Source organism: Musa acuminata, chromosome BXJ1-6 (assembly GCF_036884655.1).
Source record: "Musa acuminata AAA Group cultivar baxijiao chromosome BXJ1-6, Cavendish_Baxijiao_AAA, whole genome shotgun sequence".
Lineage (NCBI taxonomy): Eukaryota > Viridiplantae > Streptophyta > Magnoliopsida > Zingiberales > Musaceae > Musa > Musa acuminata.
In genome coordinates, this window is record NC_088332.1 from 41,928,245 (window position 1) to 41,945,784 (window position 17,540).

At 37.5% G+C, this 17,540-nt stretch overlaps 3 protein-coding genes across 4 annotated transcripts; 1 reads left to right on the plus strand and 2 right to left on the minus strand.

The window, feature by feature from the left end:
- Window positions 1–486: 486 nt before the first annotated feature.
- LOC108953023 (aspartate aminotransferase, chloroplastic-like) lies at window positions 487–8,134 on the minus strand. Of its 2 annotated transcripts, XM_065188946.1 has the most exons (12): window positions 7,995–8,134; window positions 7,785–7,870; window positions 7,648–7,695; window positions 4,204–4,398; window positions 3,996–4,034; window positions 3,820–3,909; window positions 3,414–3,522; window positions 3,213–3,322; window positions 1,595–1,738; window positions 1,353–1,519; window positions 1,000–1,264; window positions 487–851 (listed from the first exon to the last, which is right to left on the minus strand). In XM_065188946.1, the coding sequence occupies exons 2-12, from the start codon at window positions 7,863–7,865 to the stop codon at window positions 720–722; spliced, it is 1,380 nt and encodes a 459-aa protein (XP_065045018.1). In that variant the 5' UTR covers window positions 7,866–7,870; window positions 7,995–8,134; the 3' UTR covers window positions 487–719. The 2 variants fall into 2 exon arrangements, with proteins under 2 accessions (XP_065045018.1, XP_065045019.1); XM_065188947.1 differs by having other exon boundaries at window positions 7,785–8,044.
- A 2,605-nt stretch (window positions 8,135–10,739) lies between these two features.
- LOC103989476 (nod factor hydrolase protein 1) lies at window positions 10,740–12,795 on the plus strand. The gene is made up of 2 exons (XM_009408321.3): window positions 10,740–11,885; window positions 12,597–12,795. The coding sequence occupies exons 1-2, from the start codon at window positions 10,757–10,759 to the stop codon at window positions 12,620–12,622; spliced, it is 1,155 nt and encodes a 384-aa protein (XP_009406596.2). The 5' UTR covers window positions 10,740–10,756; the 3' UTR covers window positions 12,623–12,795.
- Window positions 12,796–14,812: 2,017 nt separating this feature from the next.
- LOC135677857 (probable inorganic phosphate transporter 1-8) lies at window positions 14,813–16,573 on the minus strand. Its single transcript, XM_065190270.1, has one exon. The coding sequence runs from the start codon at window positions 16,428–16,430 to the stop codon at window positions 14,820–14,822; it is 1,611 nt and encodes a 536-aa protein (XP_065046342.1). The 5' UTR covers window positions 16,431–16,573; the 3' UTR covers window positions 14,813–14,819.
- Window positions 16,574–17,540: the final 967 nt, after the last annotated feature.

Below are 17,540 nucleotides of genomic sequence, written 5' to 3' on the forward strand. Positions count from 1 at the left end.
ATAACGAGGTCTAAGAGACTGGCTTTAAGCAACTAATAAGGATTTTGGTCATTATTTTGTAGTGCGACAAAGGACTGAGTAACCGTCTAAAATCTTGAAAACTATCTTTTTAGGAATGAGCAATGGGAATTTCTCAAAAATATATAGCGACCTTAGGCCAGTAATATGCGAAGAACTCGTTTATCGGAGATGCAAGATGAAAGAAAAGAAAGCAATACAAGTATAAAGAAATGAGATGCAAATTGTGTATCTATGAATTGCTTCTCTGTGACATTAACACTCGTGGCCACTTGATATGGACCACATGATCATCTGATTAGACAGAATTCTACTGTTGAATTATCGTTCCATGACAAAAAGGAAATCCAGAGGCTGAAGTAACAGTTCAAACTTTTGTCTCAGATAAGAAATTGCACATCAAAAGTCCACAAATAGATGACTAGAGCTACATTTTATAGCTGATAAAAACCACAAAAGAAGTATCTGTAAGCACTGAAACCCTTTTTCGCCTCGGAAAAAGAGAACTAAGCTTTATTTATCACAGTTCAAATTTGACGTCAACAAAATTTTGTGTTCTGTATTATTTAACTACACGTTAACTTTTGATGGACGAACTAATTTTGACACTAGAAGCGCTGCAGTGAACAGCTGAACAATGCCAAAAATTTTCAGAATCAGAATCACCATCCGTAGATAACCATGAATCAATGCTAACTTCTCTAGTCGACGTTGTGGAATGAATCGATTATGGCATCTGCAAGGTATTCACATTTAGACAGGGAGAGTCCAGCCAAAGATATTCTTCCATCCTTTGTCATGTAAATGTGCCATTTGTCCGTCATATGGTCGCTCTAACAAGACAAATACATCATAAAAGAAATTCACAACATAAAAAAGTGTAATTAAATTATTTCACGCTGTGAACATTGCATGCATAAAATGGTAAAAAAGACATAAAACTAATCTCAATATTATATGAGATGTGAGCAGTCATTATACCTGTGCTTTGTGCAAACCAGTATATGAGAACATGCCGATTTGCTTGAGGACAAAAGACCAATCCTTCCCGCTTTTATCTTTCTGAGAGAGATTCTCATAGAGTCTCTGCCTTACATTCTTTATTCGACCAGCCATTAGTTCCATCTCTTGTTTCCATTCATTAAAAAGAATTGGATCTCCAACTACATTGGCAACTATTCTAGCACCATGAACAGGAGGATTTGAATACATAGGCCGGGCTAGCCTTTTCAGTTGGCTTTTCACCCTGATTACAAGAGGATAAGGTAATGAATAAAATAAGAAACCAGATACAGATCATATAAAATGTTCTCTGTGTAGATTTCACAGCATACCTTGTACCAGCATCTGAAGATGAGCAAACAACATTAATGGCTCCAATCCTTTCTGCATACAAACCTAAATTTTTACTGTAAGACTGAGCAACCAGAAGCTCGAAACCACGTTTGACAAACAGTCTAACAGAGTATGCATCTGCATCAAGGCTTCCACTAGCAAAACCCTGAAAGTTGTATCAAGATTCAGGTGCCAGTCATATTGCAAAAGTAACAACATTTTTTGTATTAGAAACTGTCACCTGGTATGCAACATCAAAGAAAGGGATGTGATTCTTCTCTTGAATGACATCAGCAATCTTTTCCCACTGCTCAGGAGTTGGATCAATTCCTGTTGGATTGTGTGCACATCCATGTAACAGGACAAAAGATCCATCTGGTGCAGCCTAAAAGCAAAAAAAATATTGTAACTTATTAGCATAATATAAGGCATATAAGAAGGAAATTCTTCATATTTTGTAAGCAATAGTTGTACTTTTTGCAATGAAAACAATGCACAGACTAAAAGAAATTGAACTAAACTAAACAGAATGCTAGAATTACGAATAAACCAACTCCAAAGGCTTCCCTCCGAAGTCATCACGTAATGTTTGGTCCAAACAGCATCTAGGCAGTCTTTACTTTGATTCGAGTATACATCATTCACCATTGTACCAATAAATAAATTGAAAAAAGGAAAAGCTGAGAGCTCCTGAATACATAGATAAAATATAATTACTGGGATGGCATTTTGGATTCATCATAATTTTGCATCACGAATTGCAGTAGAGAAACAATCTAACAAATACTTTTGAGTTTTATAGTTAGAAAAACCAATATATCTCAATTTCAGAATTCTCAAGAAAGGATCAAATAATAAAGCATTACAATTGAAGCCATAATTGGTTTTTAAGTTTTATCACCACTTTTTTGACAATCAATTACAAAGGCACTTACTATCAAGATGATAATTGTCATATGAAAACTAATAAGCAACGCAAGTCACGGCTAATCATCTACCATGACTCCAAAAAAAAAAAAGAATTTACACCCCACATACCACAAACCAAGATTCAAGGGTTCCAAATACCCAATTAGTCAAAACAAGGACCAGATGTACAAAACTCCCATCAATGAGAGTCTAGAAAGAGTCTATGTATGCACAAATACGAAGACTATTTCCATGACTTGAATGGTTGTCACCAAGATCACAGAAAAAGCAACCTTATCATAACATCAAGACCCACCTTCCTCCAGATGCCAAGTAACTATGATAACAAATTTCAGAGCTAGTTTAAATAATATAGTCGATAGTTTCTATCTGTAGTTCTCTCGTGTGGTCCTGATGTACTAAAAATTAAGAGACAAGAAGCAAAGTTCAATTTATGGACAATCAAGAAACTATTTCTGTGACTTGAATCTTTGTCCCCTAGATCACAAAAAGAAAACAACATTTTCATGACATCAAGACCTATCCTATACAACATACCAGGTAAAAATAATAAGGCTCGTTTAGATAATTTGGTTGATATATTATCTCAGTAGTTCCTACTTGTGGTCCTGATCTAGTTAAAGTAAGAGACACAAGAAGCAATGTTCAAAAGTACCAGCCATTAGATACTGAATGTTTGAGAATATGTTAGGATGAATTTTGCAAAGAGGTAACAATAGAGAAAGCTTACAGCAGGAAGTAAGGGGCATAAGAATTTGACTAAAATGAAAAATTGAACGTAGGTGATTTGCATAAATTCCAAAAGAAAGGATGAAAGTCTTCTTTTTCTTCATTCAAATCGGAACATCCTTATTATTTCTGAAAAAAAATAAGGTCACAGGTGAAGTATGATGCAGACTCCAGTGTCATAAACCAAGACTTAGCATTACCTTAATATCGGCTACCATTCCATCAAAGTCCAACCCAACTGTCCTAGGATCATAATATCGATATTCAGACCAGGGAACCCTAGCATCATTGAAAATGTTCTTGTGATTACCTGTAAGTCAAATAGGATATAACAACATGTCAATTTCAAGTATTTGTCCACTGCCATCCCATAAAATGTTCTGACTGAGATCATTGCATACCCCAAGTTGGAGAGGATATCAAAGCTTTTGCATCAGGAAAATATCGTTGTATAAAAGCTGCTGCAAGCCGAAGAGAACCAGTCCCTGAAAGTCCTTGAATGGTAGCAACCTGAATCACCAAAACTAAAACGTTTAAGAAACCTGTACCACTGACCAAAGAGGATCTGTCTCAGACCAGTACATACTGGTCGGTGTGGCACAATACAAGTCACTAGGCATCAAAATTGATTAAAAACGACCACTTTAAAACCTGCCCTCTATTGTGGTACACCAAAATATTGGACCCAGCTCATGGTACACCTTTATACCATGATTTCGAACACTGCTGAGATTACATTTCTCTACATCAGCATTGAAGGTGAAAAAAATTTCCAACATGAACAGACAAAACGATATGAGAGCATACCCTTCCTTCCTGGATAACAGAATTATCTGCTCCAAATAATAGTTCTGCAGTAACCTTATTAAATGCAGCCAAACCTTCAATAGGAAGATACTGCAATATCAGATGTAGCGTGGGGATTAGAATGAATTACTGGGAGCTATGATCCATATGGTAGAATAAACTGAACAATGAAATACCTCCTTGTTTTCTCCTCTTTCCAGCATAAGCTTTTCTGCCTACATAACAAAATAGCAATGGTTTGTTTTAAGCATTACTATAATCACCTTCAATACATGATTGATAGGGAAGAAAAATGAACAGCAAGATTAAATGATATCAACCTTGGGTGCTTTAACCACAACAACAAAGATACTGATAGAAGAAAAGTTTAGCCTCATCTTGTACCTTTTTAACTACATTTAGCACATATGGTTGAAGTTCTTCTGTCCTGTAAGCTCCCACACCAAGATTAAGTTTCAGGTCATTTGTGTCAACTCTGAATGCCTCAGAAACCCCAAGAATTGGATCCGGAGGAGCCATGGTAACACCCTCGAAACGAGAAACATTTACCGAGACAGTCATACTAACTCTTCTGAAATCCTGAAATTTGAAATCAATCTAGTATTTATTTCCAAGCATGATCAATACTCATACAAAGAGGTAACAATATCTAGAGAAACTAAAGACCTGTATCATGCTACCTTCAATGTTCTTAAATGTAAGAAACATCTTAATTTGGTAATCACAAATCAATTTCAATTGTAATGTTGTAGAAAAGAAGGCTTGACCATCAAGTTATTAATATTAGCGGTCACAGGTTTTGCAGTTCTATGTCTAAAATTTTTAGAGGTTGTTTTATTTAAAATTTACAGAAACCTGAGACACCCCTGCTGATTGAAAAAAAGCAAGCATGTGCTCTTAGAACAGATCATTAGGACACGCCACTATGGGTGTTTGCAGCAAAAAATGGTAAGTTGGGGGAAACTAAAATAAAGAGGAGAAATATGTGATGGCTAACAAAACTAAAAAATAAAAAAAATCTGATAGAGGAAAGCTTGGAAAGATAGGCTCTCTATGGCAACCTATCAATATCCATTATCACGTGGACACAGTGAACACATATAACATAATAAGAAATAACAACAGCAATGAGATATCCAATTTAGTCCCACATCCGAAGTGTGAGAAGGCCTGAGTAGACTTATAAAAGCTAGATGAGTCTAATACCATTAATTGGATTTAAACAGACAGTAGTTCAGACTTAAAATTAATAGGTTGTTTGTCTCATTCGTCATATTGTGACAAACGATGTTACCAACAACACTTGAGATCTTAGATTTTTAATATATTCTTTTCAAAAACAAATGTATAAAATAAAAGTAACAAATAGGTCCTCAGTTGTTAATATGGAGATTTTCCATTTTAAAAGAACAGAAATTGTAGTCCTCCAACTTAGTCTTACACTAGAAGTAGGAGAAGAGTTGAATAGACTTATAAGACCAAGACGAGTCTACTATCATGAACTTGAGTTTAAACTTTTTTATTCGGTGGTTCAAACTCAACAAAGTTAATGGATTGGTTATCACATTGAGTCATGTCATAACAAATGATATTAGACTTGATCTAGCATTGACCAAAATGAGAGGCTCGAGTAGGAAAGGACTATCCACTACTAGGATAGCTCCAACATGCAACATGGTAGATTCTAATTCTAGACTCTGTTAGGTCATCAACAAAGACATCAAGCCCTTAGGTGGGAGAGATTATAATATCTCAATTTAATCCCACATCTGAAGTAGGAGAAGACTTAAATGGACTTATAAGGGCTAGATGGTTCTATTACCATAAACATGAACTTAAGTATTTTGAATTAATGATTTAAACTTAATAAATTAATGTATGAATTATCATATAATGGTATCAAAACCAATCTAGTGTTGGATATGGTGGGACTCAAATAGGAAAGGACAATTAATAAATAGGGCCGGAGGGCACATCACAATATGGCTATGTTAGGTCTCACATACATCTTGAGTGAGGGAGATTATAATATCCGGAAGGGGAAGAAGAATGTAAATCCATTACCATAAATTTGGATTTAAGCATCTTAGGCTATTGATTCAAGCTCAACAAAATTATTGGATCATATACCCCATCAGAATGGATCATTATAAAAATACTATAAGTAAAGCATAAAATAGCAAACAATTTGGCCTTATTGGACATCTTTTGGTGATGAAAAGACAAAGACATACAAATAGAATGAAGCATTTATCTGCTTGTATGCTTAAGTTTGTTTCATTTTGTCATATGTGGACTTCAATTGCTGCCAAGACTTAATTATATATCTGAACTTTGTTTATCAATGCAATCCTCCAGTTCAGATAAACAACATCAGAAGATATTAAACAGCTACATGCTTGGTTTATCTAGTCCAGTTTACTGAATATGCTAATATCTAAGGTTATCTGCTTTCAACATACCAGTGTCAAGAAAAGAAAAATGTATCAGTTTGACGGCCACCTTTCAAAGTAGATAATCCTACAGTACAAACTAACATGATCTGTTTTTTCCATACAAAGGTTGAGCATTCATTCCTGAAACAAGTTGAAATGGATAACAAAATTAAGAGAAATGACCAATAATGTAATTATAGCCCATGTGGTGTTAAAAGGAAAACACATCTATTGATAGTGTCGATAACAATCCCTTATCTACAAGCCTGGTCACATGATTTGATTTATGGTTTTACAAATCTACACACAGACAGCAGTCAGACAATTGTACAGTAAATAAGATGCATAATGTCAACTCTAACACCTAAAATGATAGTTAAGCATGTAAGTTTTATGCATCCACCAGTGCAACTAAAATTCACTAGTCCTCTTGAGATATTTTTATGTTCATATATTTTCACAACTAAAATTCACTAGTCCTCATGACCTATTTATGTTCATATATTTTTACCAATAATTTATGTCTCTTAGCTCCCTTGCATCTGCTGCATGCTTTCAGTATTCTGAAAAGCTTCTATGTGATTGCATATTTGATCAAATGTAAAAATTCAGGTACTTCACTTACATGGCATACTCTAATGGGGATGACAACGATCCTAGGCATGAACATAAGCAAAAATGAATGGAACTAAGCATATATGGGTCCAGCAGATGTTGATGGTGAGACACAAGGACTTCATATGTATGTTTCTTTGCTTACTGATGTTGGATATGTTGACAAGCAGAGAACAATATCTGATATGCATAATCAAATTGCCATATATAGAAACTAGTCAGATAGTAGGACATAAGCATAACTTGGTCTTTAAACAATAAAAAAATCTTTAAGGTTAACTAATGTTTCTAAATAAAGAGTGAGATAACATGAATGTTAACATCTTCAACACATATGTCCTAGACGGTAGCCTAACCCATTAAGGTTGTTTCTACAAATCTAACAAAGGCTGAACCACATTACAGAGGGTCATTGAGTCAATTCAAATTGAAGATGAGGTAAGACCAGTCGAAAGTCTCAGGTTGGAAACAATGACAAGAGACATGATATCATTATGCTGATTAAGGATATCACTGTAGAAACGATCAGGATAGGCTCCATGTGGTTGACCCGAACATCATTAGGGAGATCGCAGTCCAAGCATGTTAACTTCCACTTCTACCGTCTAAAAAATTACAAGATCCTTAGCAGGTATTTTCTTATATGAACTTTTGATCGCTTCTCCTAAATCACTAAACATGGGTACAGAACAACAGCTAGATGTAGCTCGAACTCATAGAATCAAGTCTCATCAACAATTAAGATCCGACTGGGAACAAAGGAAAGGAAACATTGTACCTTCCCCTTGAAAAGGGGATTGCCGTGTTTCTTCTTAGCTCCAATGCGCTGCTCAATCAAAGGAACGGTTCATTGATCTCTATAACTATTGAACAACTTAGATCCGAAAAAGATCAACGAAACCAAGAATAACAAACCTGGAACATGGAGTTTTCTGGAAGGGGCACCGCCCTGAAGAAGGGCGCGGAGAGAGCGACTAAAGCCAGCGCCGAGGCCATTCGATCTGATCAGAAACCAAAAGAAAGGGAAGAAAGAGATGAATGGAAATCCGAATCAACAATTCGCAGTTGAGAAAAGGAAGAAAAGAAAAAAGAAGAAGAAGAGAAGATTGGATCTGAAAACCAAACCCAATCGAAAGAGTGTAATCGAAGAGGAGGGACGAAGCAACGGACGATGCGACGGGAGCGCCAACGATTACCGTATCTATCGAGGGCAATATTTTATTACCACGGACAGGTGGAAATGGGAAAATGGGATGGGTAATGCCCGTTTATATGTGGACCCGAATCCGAATTGTGTCGGATCCGAAATTTTAGGTTTTCGGATTCGGAAAAACTTCTAGAATTCGAGCTAGATTTGAACATCCAGATGAAATTGGGATTTTCATTTGAAATGGAACTTTATCAACTTAGTAAAATTTAATCTACATGAGGTCAATTTGGATGGAGTTTAAATGGTCAATCTCATGTTTTATTTTGGGAAGCTCATTAGTAATTAGTTATCTTTAATATTTTAATTTTTATATTTTTAAAAATTATATTGAGATCATTATATTTATAAAAATAAAATATTTAACAGTTCTTTAATAATTTTTAAAAAAATTTAATCTTATAAAATTATTTTTTTATCTGAGATCTCAATGTTTCATAGAGTAATATGTAATTAGTATAATGAGAAAGTCTCATGAACTATTTGGCCAATAGTCTCATGCAACAGTGTAAAATACAAAAGTCTCCTTTAAGAAGCCAATTAGCCTCTAAAATGATGACCAAGTTTTGGGTGGGTACAGTTATGGATTAAGAAGACCCAAACATTTGCAGGATTTATGTATATATATGCTTTCAAACTTTGAAAGTTTGACATAATAAAATACATATTCCTTCCAGTATTTAAATCCTCCAAGCACATCACTCTCGTTAGTGTGAAAATATCCGGTTAATCACATCTAACTATGATTATTAAAGCTTAACCATGATGAAAAATATTAAATATTAAATATATTATTATTATTAGTCTCATCAATTACTTTTCATCTCTTTACTTCATCATCAAGTTTTTTTTATATATTAAAAAACATAACACAAAATATTTGAGCAGCGTAATCAGACAAGTATTGTTGTCAATTAAATTCTCAATATTATTATCGTCACATTAATTATAATAATATATTTATAATTTTATATTCAGAGGAATGAATATGAAAACGAACACTGATGGTTACATATGTTTTTTTTTTTTAATATTAGTTTTTTTTTCATAGGTAAATTACATATTATCTCTATAATTAACTATAGCATCTCAATCACAATACTTTTAAAAGTTATATTAAGATCCCTATACTTATAAAGGTAAAATTTTAATCATATTTCTTTTTACGTCATCGACTCTGACGAAAATATCATAGGGCATTTCACTAGCACATATTGACTTTATCTTATTAAAATATTTGAGCAAAATATTTGACATTAGCACGTATTTTTTTATATATTAAAAACATAACACAAAATATTTGAGCAACATAATCAGATGAGTATTGTTGTCAATTAAAATCTCAATATCATTATCATCACATTAACTACAATAATATATTTGTAATTTTATATTCAGAGGAATGAATATGAAATCGAACACCGATGGTTACATATGTTTTTTTTTTTAAATATCAGTTGTTTTTCATAGGCAAATTACATATTATCTCTATAATTAACTATAGCATCTCAATCCCAATACTTTTAAAAGTTATATTAAGATCCCTATATTTATAAAGGTAAAAATTTTAATCTTATTTCTTTTTACGTCATCGACTCTACCGACGAAAATATCATAGGACATTTGCTAGCACGTATTGACTTTATCTTATTTCAATTTATCATTGAGTACGTATAATATTTTCATCAGCAAAATCGATGATAGGAGAAGAAACAAGATTAAATATTTTACTTTAAGTATAATAATCTCAATATAATTTTAAAAAAATACTAAAAATAACTATATATATATATATATATAATTAGCTCATTCTCCACTCATACAACCAGCAAGCGTCGGCTTCCTACCATACGATGCACGTGCATCCACTAATACCATAGTGTGGCTGCTGAATGATGATGCAAGTGACTTCCCATTCTTCACGCACTAATCTCGTAATATTATTATAATTTTTTCCGATATCAACGCATGTCGTCCAAGACTTTGCCGGCCGACTCTAACATGTAATCCTTATCCTGCCATGTGTTGCCATGTTAAATTGACTCGAACAATAAAGTCTTTTATTGAATTGTTAGCTCAATCGACGTGACTTGTAGTTGTACCAGCCATTCAAACCATTTATTATAGTGTACTTGCACAAGACAATAAATTGATCCAACTATAATTGGTGTTGTCAATCAATTAATCTAGAAGTTTAATTTTGACCTGTTCGACTGAGACTGGAGGTTGCACAGTCATCATATTCAACCTGTAATGATTGAGAAATATTTCCTCATTGTAAACAATATATTGATATTATTTTTTGGTATATAACGTTGTTCTTACGGAAAGTCTTTCACTTGGTTACCGCGATGAAGTCAATTCAGAAATTGTCAGCGATGAAAAAGTCAATCCAGGAAACGTCTCAGGCCGGCAAATCTTTTCCGTCGGCTGGATCGCCGGTTATCTAGAATATTTAATGTTGGATCAGTGGGTCCCACATTTGGTCATCCAATCACAGAGGAAAGGTTGGTATTGCTCCGTCAAATCCGTTAACGGTGTCGTGCGTTTGATGATTACTGTGTTGATCCACCAGGAAATTTGTCAACGCCAACAAAAGTTGACTTTGTAGCCTCCTATCCACCGTCAACATGTGTATATTTAGTGGCCTCCCATGGTGCTCTTCTCCCAAGTAGTAACCATGGCGTGGAGAGAACACATTGCCTTCCTCCTCCTCATCACCCTCTTCTTCCCTTCCATCTTCTCTCTGTCAAATTGTGCTGTTGCAGCAAGGCGAACGCTCATGGGGCAACCTGCGGTCAAAGCAGGCTATTGGCCGACATGGACGTTCTCTTATTCTCCACCCTCCTCCGTTCAGTTCTCCTACTTCACCCACGTCTTCTACGCCTTCGTCCAGGTCGATTCAGCCACCTTCGGGCTCGTCATCGCCGCCGACGACGACCGCATGCTCAGGAACTTCACCGCCGCCGTCCACGCTCACCCACCCGTCAAAAGCCTGCTCTCGATAGGCGGCGGCGACAGCAATTCCGCCTTCGCGGCGCTAGCCGCCGATCCCGCCTCCCGCTCCGCCTTCATCAACTCCACCATCACCGTCGCCCGCGAGTATGGCCTCGACGGCCTCGACCTCGACTGGGAGTTCCCAAAGGACGCCAAGGAGATGGACGACTTCAGCGCGCTCCTCCTCGAGTGGCAAGCCGCGGTGGTGTCCGAGGCTGCGGCCACCGGCCGCCCGCGCCTCCTCCTCACGGCGGCCGTCTACTTCGCGCCGCGCTTCTTCCTCAGCGACGACCAGAGGTCGTACCCGATCGAGCAAATGGCCACGGCGCTCGACTGGATCAACGCGATGTGCTACGACTTTCACGGCTCCTGGGACACGACGGCCACCGGCGAGCACGCGGCGCTGTACGACCCGAACAGCAACATAAGCACGAGCTACGGGCTGGAGTCGTGGGTGGCCGCCGGAATGCCGAAGAAGAAGGTGGCGATGGGCATGCCGCTCTACGGGAAGACGTGGAAGCTCAAGGACCCGAGCCAGAACGGCATCGGCGCGCCGGCAGTGGGAGTCGGCCCCGGGGAAAACGGGGTGCTCGTGTACTCCGAGGTGGTGGCGTTCAACAAGAACACAAGCGCGACGGTGGTGCACGACGAAGTGACGACGGCGGCTTACTCCTACGCCGGGACGAGCTGGGTCGGCTACGACGATCCGTGGTCGGTGACGAGGAAGATAAACTATGCCCAGCGGCTCGGCATCGGCGGCTACTTCTTTTGGGCAATCGGATACGACAAAGATTGGAGTGTCTCCAGAACAGGTAAACAAATCCATATAAATAAATATTTTTCACTCCTTTTAAACATAGAAATGATATTTTATAACATAAAAGGTCGATTTTTCGAGAAAAATCCTCCCTTTTTTTTTTTGCCTTACAATGTTTTTTGATGCCTCTATCAAAACACTATAAATCTATTAAAAAATATTATAATTTACGTAAATTGACTGAAACATAATAGAAATATTTTACATGTAAAAATAGGATTCCAAATAATATTTTTTATTGATTTAGTAATAAAAATAATAAAATAGAGAGACATCTATGTTAGTTATAATATTTTTAAATAAAGTTATAACATGTTTGGTGTCTCCATCAAAATATTATAAACATTAAGATTTTAAATACATATTCTTACTGGTTTAATATCAATTATAATATTTTTTAATACGCTTATAATGCTTTTCAAAACATTGTAATCGAGAATTTGCATCGATTCATAGCAAAGTTATAAAGTTAATCATAATCATCCATCAAATCAAAATACTAAAATATATAAATGATTTGAATTAAATTATTTTTTGTGTAAGATTAATAAGTTTACTAGTTAATACATATTAAGGTTGTGTTGGGTCTTCATGTATAAATAGCAAGTTAGGGTATCAAGTAGTATGAAGTAAACATAAGAAACCAAATTTCAATATACAATTCAAGCATACTGATTAGAGTTGATTTGGCCTTTTTATTTGGCAGCTTGGCGTGCATGGAAAAATAAGTGAGCAATGGATTGCTCGTCTTCACTTGTTGCAAATGGATACCTCCTTTCATGTACTCTTACAATAATAAGATCCTTCAATTATCGCATTTATAATAGAATATTGTAATAAGAGGATCCAATTTGTATTCATGTTTGTTATATCTATTGAAGGAATGACAAAAGAATATTATGTGATGCAAGGAGCCAAGAACTGTAGTTGCTATGGCATAATATTTTTTCAGCAGAAGCCATGCTGATGACTGTCAGCTTGTGGTTAATAGTTGGAAAAATACACGCATAATTTATGGAATTTCTTTTCATTTGCTATTTGGTAATTTATTTATGTATCGAATATTATTATAATAAACATATATAAATAATAAATTTGTATTCTTTTCAGAATAAATTATATATATATATATATATATATATATATATCAGTGAAAAATAGAACATCTGCATTGATATAGAATAAAATAGCAAATCAATGATTTCCTATTTTATATTATCATAGCTTCACCCCTACTCTTCATATAAGTTAACACTGAGATTCATTATCATATACTGTCTTAAATATAATATTTTTTAGTATTTTAATGCTCAAACGAATAAGGTTTTCATATTATAAAATGTTATATTTATTGAATTTATTTTTTTCTTCCAAAACCTTACTTCTTCAATAATGAGAACTAACATTACAACCATATCAATCAGTAGGTTCATTCGAGTACACACCAAACTTCCTACACTCCTCCGTTGAGTCACTTAACGGTGATACTACTATATATTTTATACAATATCGATAAATACATGATTCTCCACCGTATTTATCTCTTACTAGTCTATATATTTCTTTTACAGTTAATAAATTATTACAATTTATGTGTCGATCCTATACTACTCATTGGTCTATATTAAAACGCATTCTTCGATATCTTTAAGAAACATTCATTTGTTGGCTTCTTCTTTGAAAATACTTAACCTTTCATTTTCATAACTTTATTGATGTTGATTGGGCAAACAATACTAATGACAAAACTTTCACATCAACCCATATTGTCATTTTTGGACCAAACCCTATTAGTTAAAGTTCCAAAAAATAAAATACTATTGTAAAATCTACCACCAAAGCTAAGTATCATTCTATTACTAGCATTATTATAGAACTCAATTTGCTCCCTCAACTTATTCTAGGAACTTAGTGTCAACTCCCAATCAACTCCAATAATATATTGTGAAAATATTGATGCAACCTATCTATATTCTAATTCTTCTAAAAAATATAGTCACTTTTACTTTATTAAAAATTAAATTATTTGACCCCAACTACATGACTATTACAAAATTATTATTCGAAAGACATTCCCATTACATCGTTCTAAGATTGATATTCGAAACTTAATCTTATTGGGCATGATAGTGAATCACTGAATAAAAAAATTCAAAGATCATTGATAGAAATAAATAAGGATATAAAAAATTAATAAATAATAATATTCTCTATATATCATGATATCTAATCAATTCATAATTTGGGAATAAATTTCTTTGATTCATGCACCGTGAATCCATCACTTCAAACTTATATAAATATTTATTTTTACTACAATACAATTCAACAAGCATTAACCTAAACTCTCAGGTTTAACAAATCAGATATGTATGTAAAAGAACTAAACTAATGTATCTCATTTATATGTAATTTAAATATGAGTAATATTTATACTATTTAGCTTTCTCATTGTTAGTGTATTATCGTAGATGGGCATTCCAAGTGCGAAAGGTGTCAGAGACACATCTTATAAGTGCCTAACCCACTATTTTCACCCACATGAAGTCTCGTGCCAATTATGATATGCACAAAATGATAAGAAAAACATAGGCAATGACTCACGGTAACAATCATTACATGATATGATATGTGAAAATTAAGAATGAATACATATATATATATATATATATATATATATATATATATATATTCAATTACAGCCATATTGTATACACATTTTAGACAAAGTTTAGATTCCTTCATAAGAATGTAAAAAAGAATTTGCGCTATTAGAAGACTAATTGTTATTTCATTTTGTAGTGAGATTATCTCACTACATAAACTGAAGCTTTTCTATATCTTAGTCTTCTCTATAAGTCTGTTAATGCTGAGATTATCTCCAACTTATTAAGACTACAATAAGAGCAAACATGGCAGGAATGGAAGACTAAACTGGGAGAGTGCTGCCGTTGCTGCCCGCCTGCACCTGCTCTTCCTCCTCTTCCTTCTCGCCGGACATCTCCTCCAGTGACTTGCCTTTAGACTCCGGCACCAGGAAGGTGAACAAGCAGCCCAAGATGCTGCATCCGGCGAGCATGAACAGCGAGTTCCTCACTCCGATGCCGGTCGAGTAGCCAGCGTCCACCTTTGCCGGGTCCTGGCTTTGCGCCAGGTAGAGGAACCCGAAAGAGCCGACGATCGCCCCCAGTTTGCCTGACGCCGCCGAGATGCCGTGGCAGGTGGACCGAACTCGCGCGGGGAAGATCTCCGCCGGCACAATGAAGGTGGTGCTGTTGGGCCCGAAGTTGGCGAAGAAGAAGGTGAAGCCGTACATGACGATGAAGCCGATCTGGTTGCCGGGGGTGGTCCAGTGGTGGTAGGGGATGGCGAGGCCGAGCATGAAGACGGTCATCATGAAGAAGCCGAGGAGCTGGATAGTGAAGCGGCCGAGGACGTCGATGAAGGCCACCGTGAACCAGTAGCCCGGCACGGTGCCGCAGAGGGCGATCAGCGTCTGCGCCCGGGCGATGCGGTAGAGCTCCTCGAGCGCGTTCATGGTGGTGTTCTTCGGAATCCAGCCGATCGCGCTGAAGATGTCCTTCTGGAACAGGTTCTGGCTGTAGTACGCGATGTCGAGGAGGAGCCAGGTGGTGGTAGTGCCTAGCAGGTGGGCGCCGTGGCGGCGGAGGAAGGCCTTGGAGAAGAGCCCGTAGTTGTTGGATTGGGCGGTGGTGATCTGCTGCACCTTCGCCGCCTCATCCTCCAGCTCTACCTGGAGGACCTTCGACATGTCCGCCGCTGCTTGCTTCGCGTCCCTGGCCACGAGCGCGGTGTAGCGGGCGGTCTCCGGCATCTTCAACCGGGAGTACAAAGTCATCACCGCCGGCACGGCTCCGAACATGAGAATGATGCGCCACACGTAGTCGGCCTGAGGCACCGTGGATCCGATCGGGTCGACGGCGTACGCAGGCGCCGGGAACCGGTTCTTGAAGATGCCGGAGACGACGATGGTGACCATTCCGCCTGCAAGAATGCCGAAGCCCTGCATCGCAAAAACGGCCGCGATGAACGCGCCGCGGGTCCTCTTGTTGGAGTACTCGGACATGATGGTGGCGGAGAGGGGGTAGTCGCCGCCGATGCCGAAGCCGAGCCAGAATCGGAAGAAGCAGAGGGTGGACATGACGCCCTTGGAGGTGTGGCCAAGGGAGAGGCCGGAGGCGACGGAGGAGATGATCATGAGCAGGAGCGTCATGCCGTAGACGCGCTTGCGGCCGAGCTTGTCGCCGAGCCAGCCGAAGAAGAGCTGGCCGGAGAGGGTGCCGACGAAGGCGACGCCGTTGACGGCAGAGGAGACGTTAGGAGGGAGTGTACCCGGGGTAGGGGAGCCATCGACGTGGTAGTAGACGCGGCCTAGCAGCTTGGTAACGAGAGAGATGGAGAAGAGGTCGTAGGCGTCGGTGAAGAAGCCCATGCCGGCGATGATGATGGCCGTGAAATGGTACCATTGCGTCTTGGCGACGTCGAGGGCGTTCAGGACCTGCAATTGCTCCCCGGCCATGACGAAGAGATCAAACACCCACCGAGAAAGAAGAAGAGGAATGAGGATCAGGGAGAAGGAGACGGAGGAATGGAACACCCGCCGAGAGAGAAGGAGAGGAATGAGGATTAGGGAGAAGGAGACGGAGGAGTAATTTAACGTGGCAGTAGAACAGAATATTCTGTTCGTATGCATGGGATTCTGCTACTGTGTCACAACTATTGTCAGATTTGTTACCCGAAGATTTGGAGTGAGAGTTGGGATCAGCAGTGGGTTTGTTAACTTCTGGCATGAAAATTGTATCAAATATTATGTGACAAATTTATCTTTATAATATTTATTCAGAGATAAACATATTTTTATTTATTTAAATAAATAAAATGAATGTATATAACCTTATAAAAAATTTCGGATGCCTCAGATATATAATAAATAAAAATGTAATCATATAATTGAATGCAATGTTGATCGTGTGTGCCATGGCACGTATCTTACATCATTTAGTAGGTCAATACATTCGAAAAGTCAAACCCTATTGCAACTACGGTTGTCACGAGACAGGTGCGCATAAGTTAGTATTTATTTATCAGCCAGTTATGCACTCGAGCCACGTAAGTATTGTGATGGGTGCAAGTATATTGTCTTGATTAGAGTCATACGTCATGTGTCAAACCTATTCTGGATGATACACCAACAATGGCATCACTAATAAGTTACTAGTTCACATCATGGATAGCGACGCCAAATGCTCCAATGGCATCATTTATTCCATGTATGATTTGCATGTTATTGTGTGACGTCGAATAATGTTACTCGTGCACACTTGTGTTTAGTCACACGAGACCTACTCATGTGCTTTGCCTGAACCTGCAATCAGGTTTGTGCTTGTGTTGGCTTGTTGTTAGACTCAAAATTATGTGTAATTGTTGGGCCATGAGAGATCATTGATGGGACAAGTTCTATTGTTCTTAGATGTTTCATATGAGATTAATAGATTGGGTCGGTGTTTGCAGGCTCGTTGCTCGGATGAGCCATCAATTCTTAATTTCAACCAGGATTTAATTTGGAAATCCTAAAATAGCCTTAAGTAGAATTTTGATATAAACTGTTATGGGAGTTTCTTTACTTCGT

Coding starts and splice junctions, on each gene's coding strand:
- LOC135677857 (XM_065190270.1), bottom strand. CDS start 16,430: ATGGCCGGGGAGCAATTGCAGGTCCTGAACGCCCTCGACGTCGCCAAG.
- LOC108953023 (XM_065188946.1), bottom strand. CDS start 7,865: ATGGCCTCGGCGCTGGCTTTAGTCGCTCTCTCCGCGCCCTTCTTCAGG. Junction 7,696..7,784: donor CAGAAAACTCCATGTTCCAG/GTTTGTTATTCT, acceptor TTGATTGAGCAG/CGCATTGGAGCTAAGAAGAA. Junction 3,523..3,819: donor CTGTTATCCAGGAAGGAAGG/GTATGCTCTCAT, acceptor TTGGTGATTCAG/GTTGCTACCATTCAAGGACT.
- LOC103989476 (XM_009408321.3), top strand. CDS start 10,757: ATGGCGTGGAGAGAACACATTGCCTTCCTCCTCCTCATCACCCTCTTC. Junction 11,886..12,596: donor TTGGAGTGTCTCCAGAACAG/GTAAACAAATCC, acceptor TTTATTTGGCAG/CTTGGCGTGCATGGAAAAAT.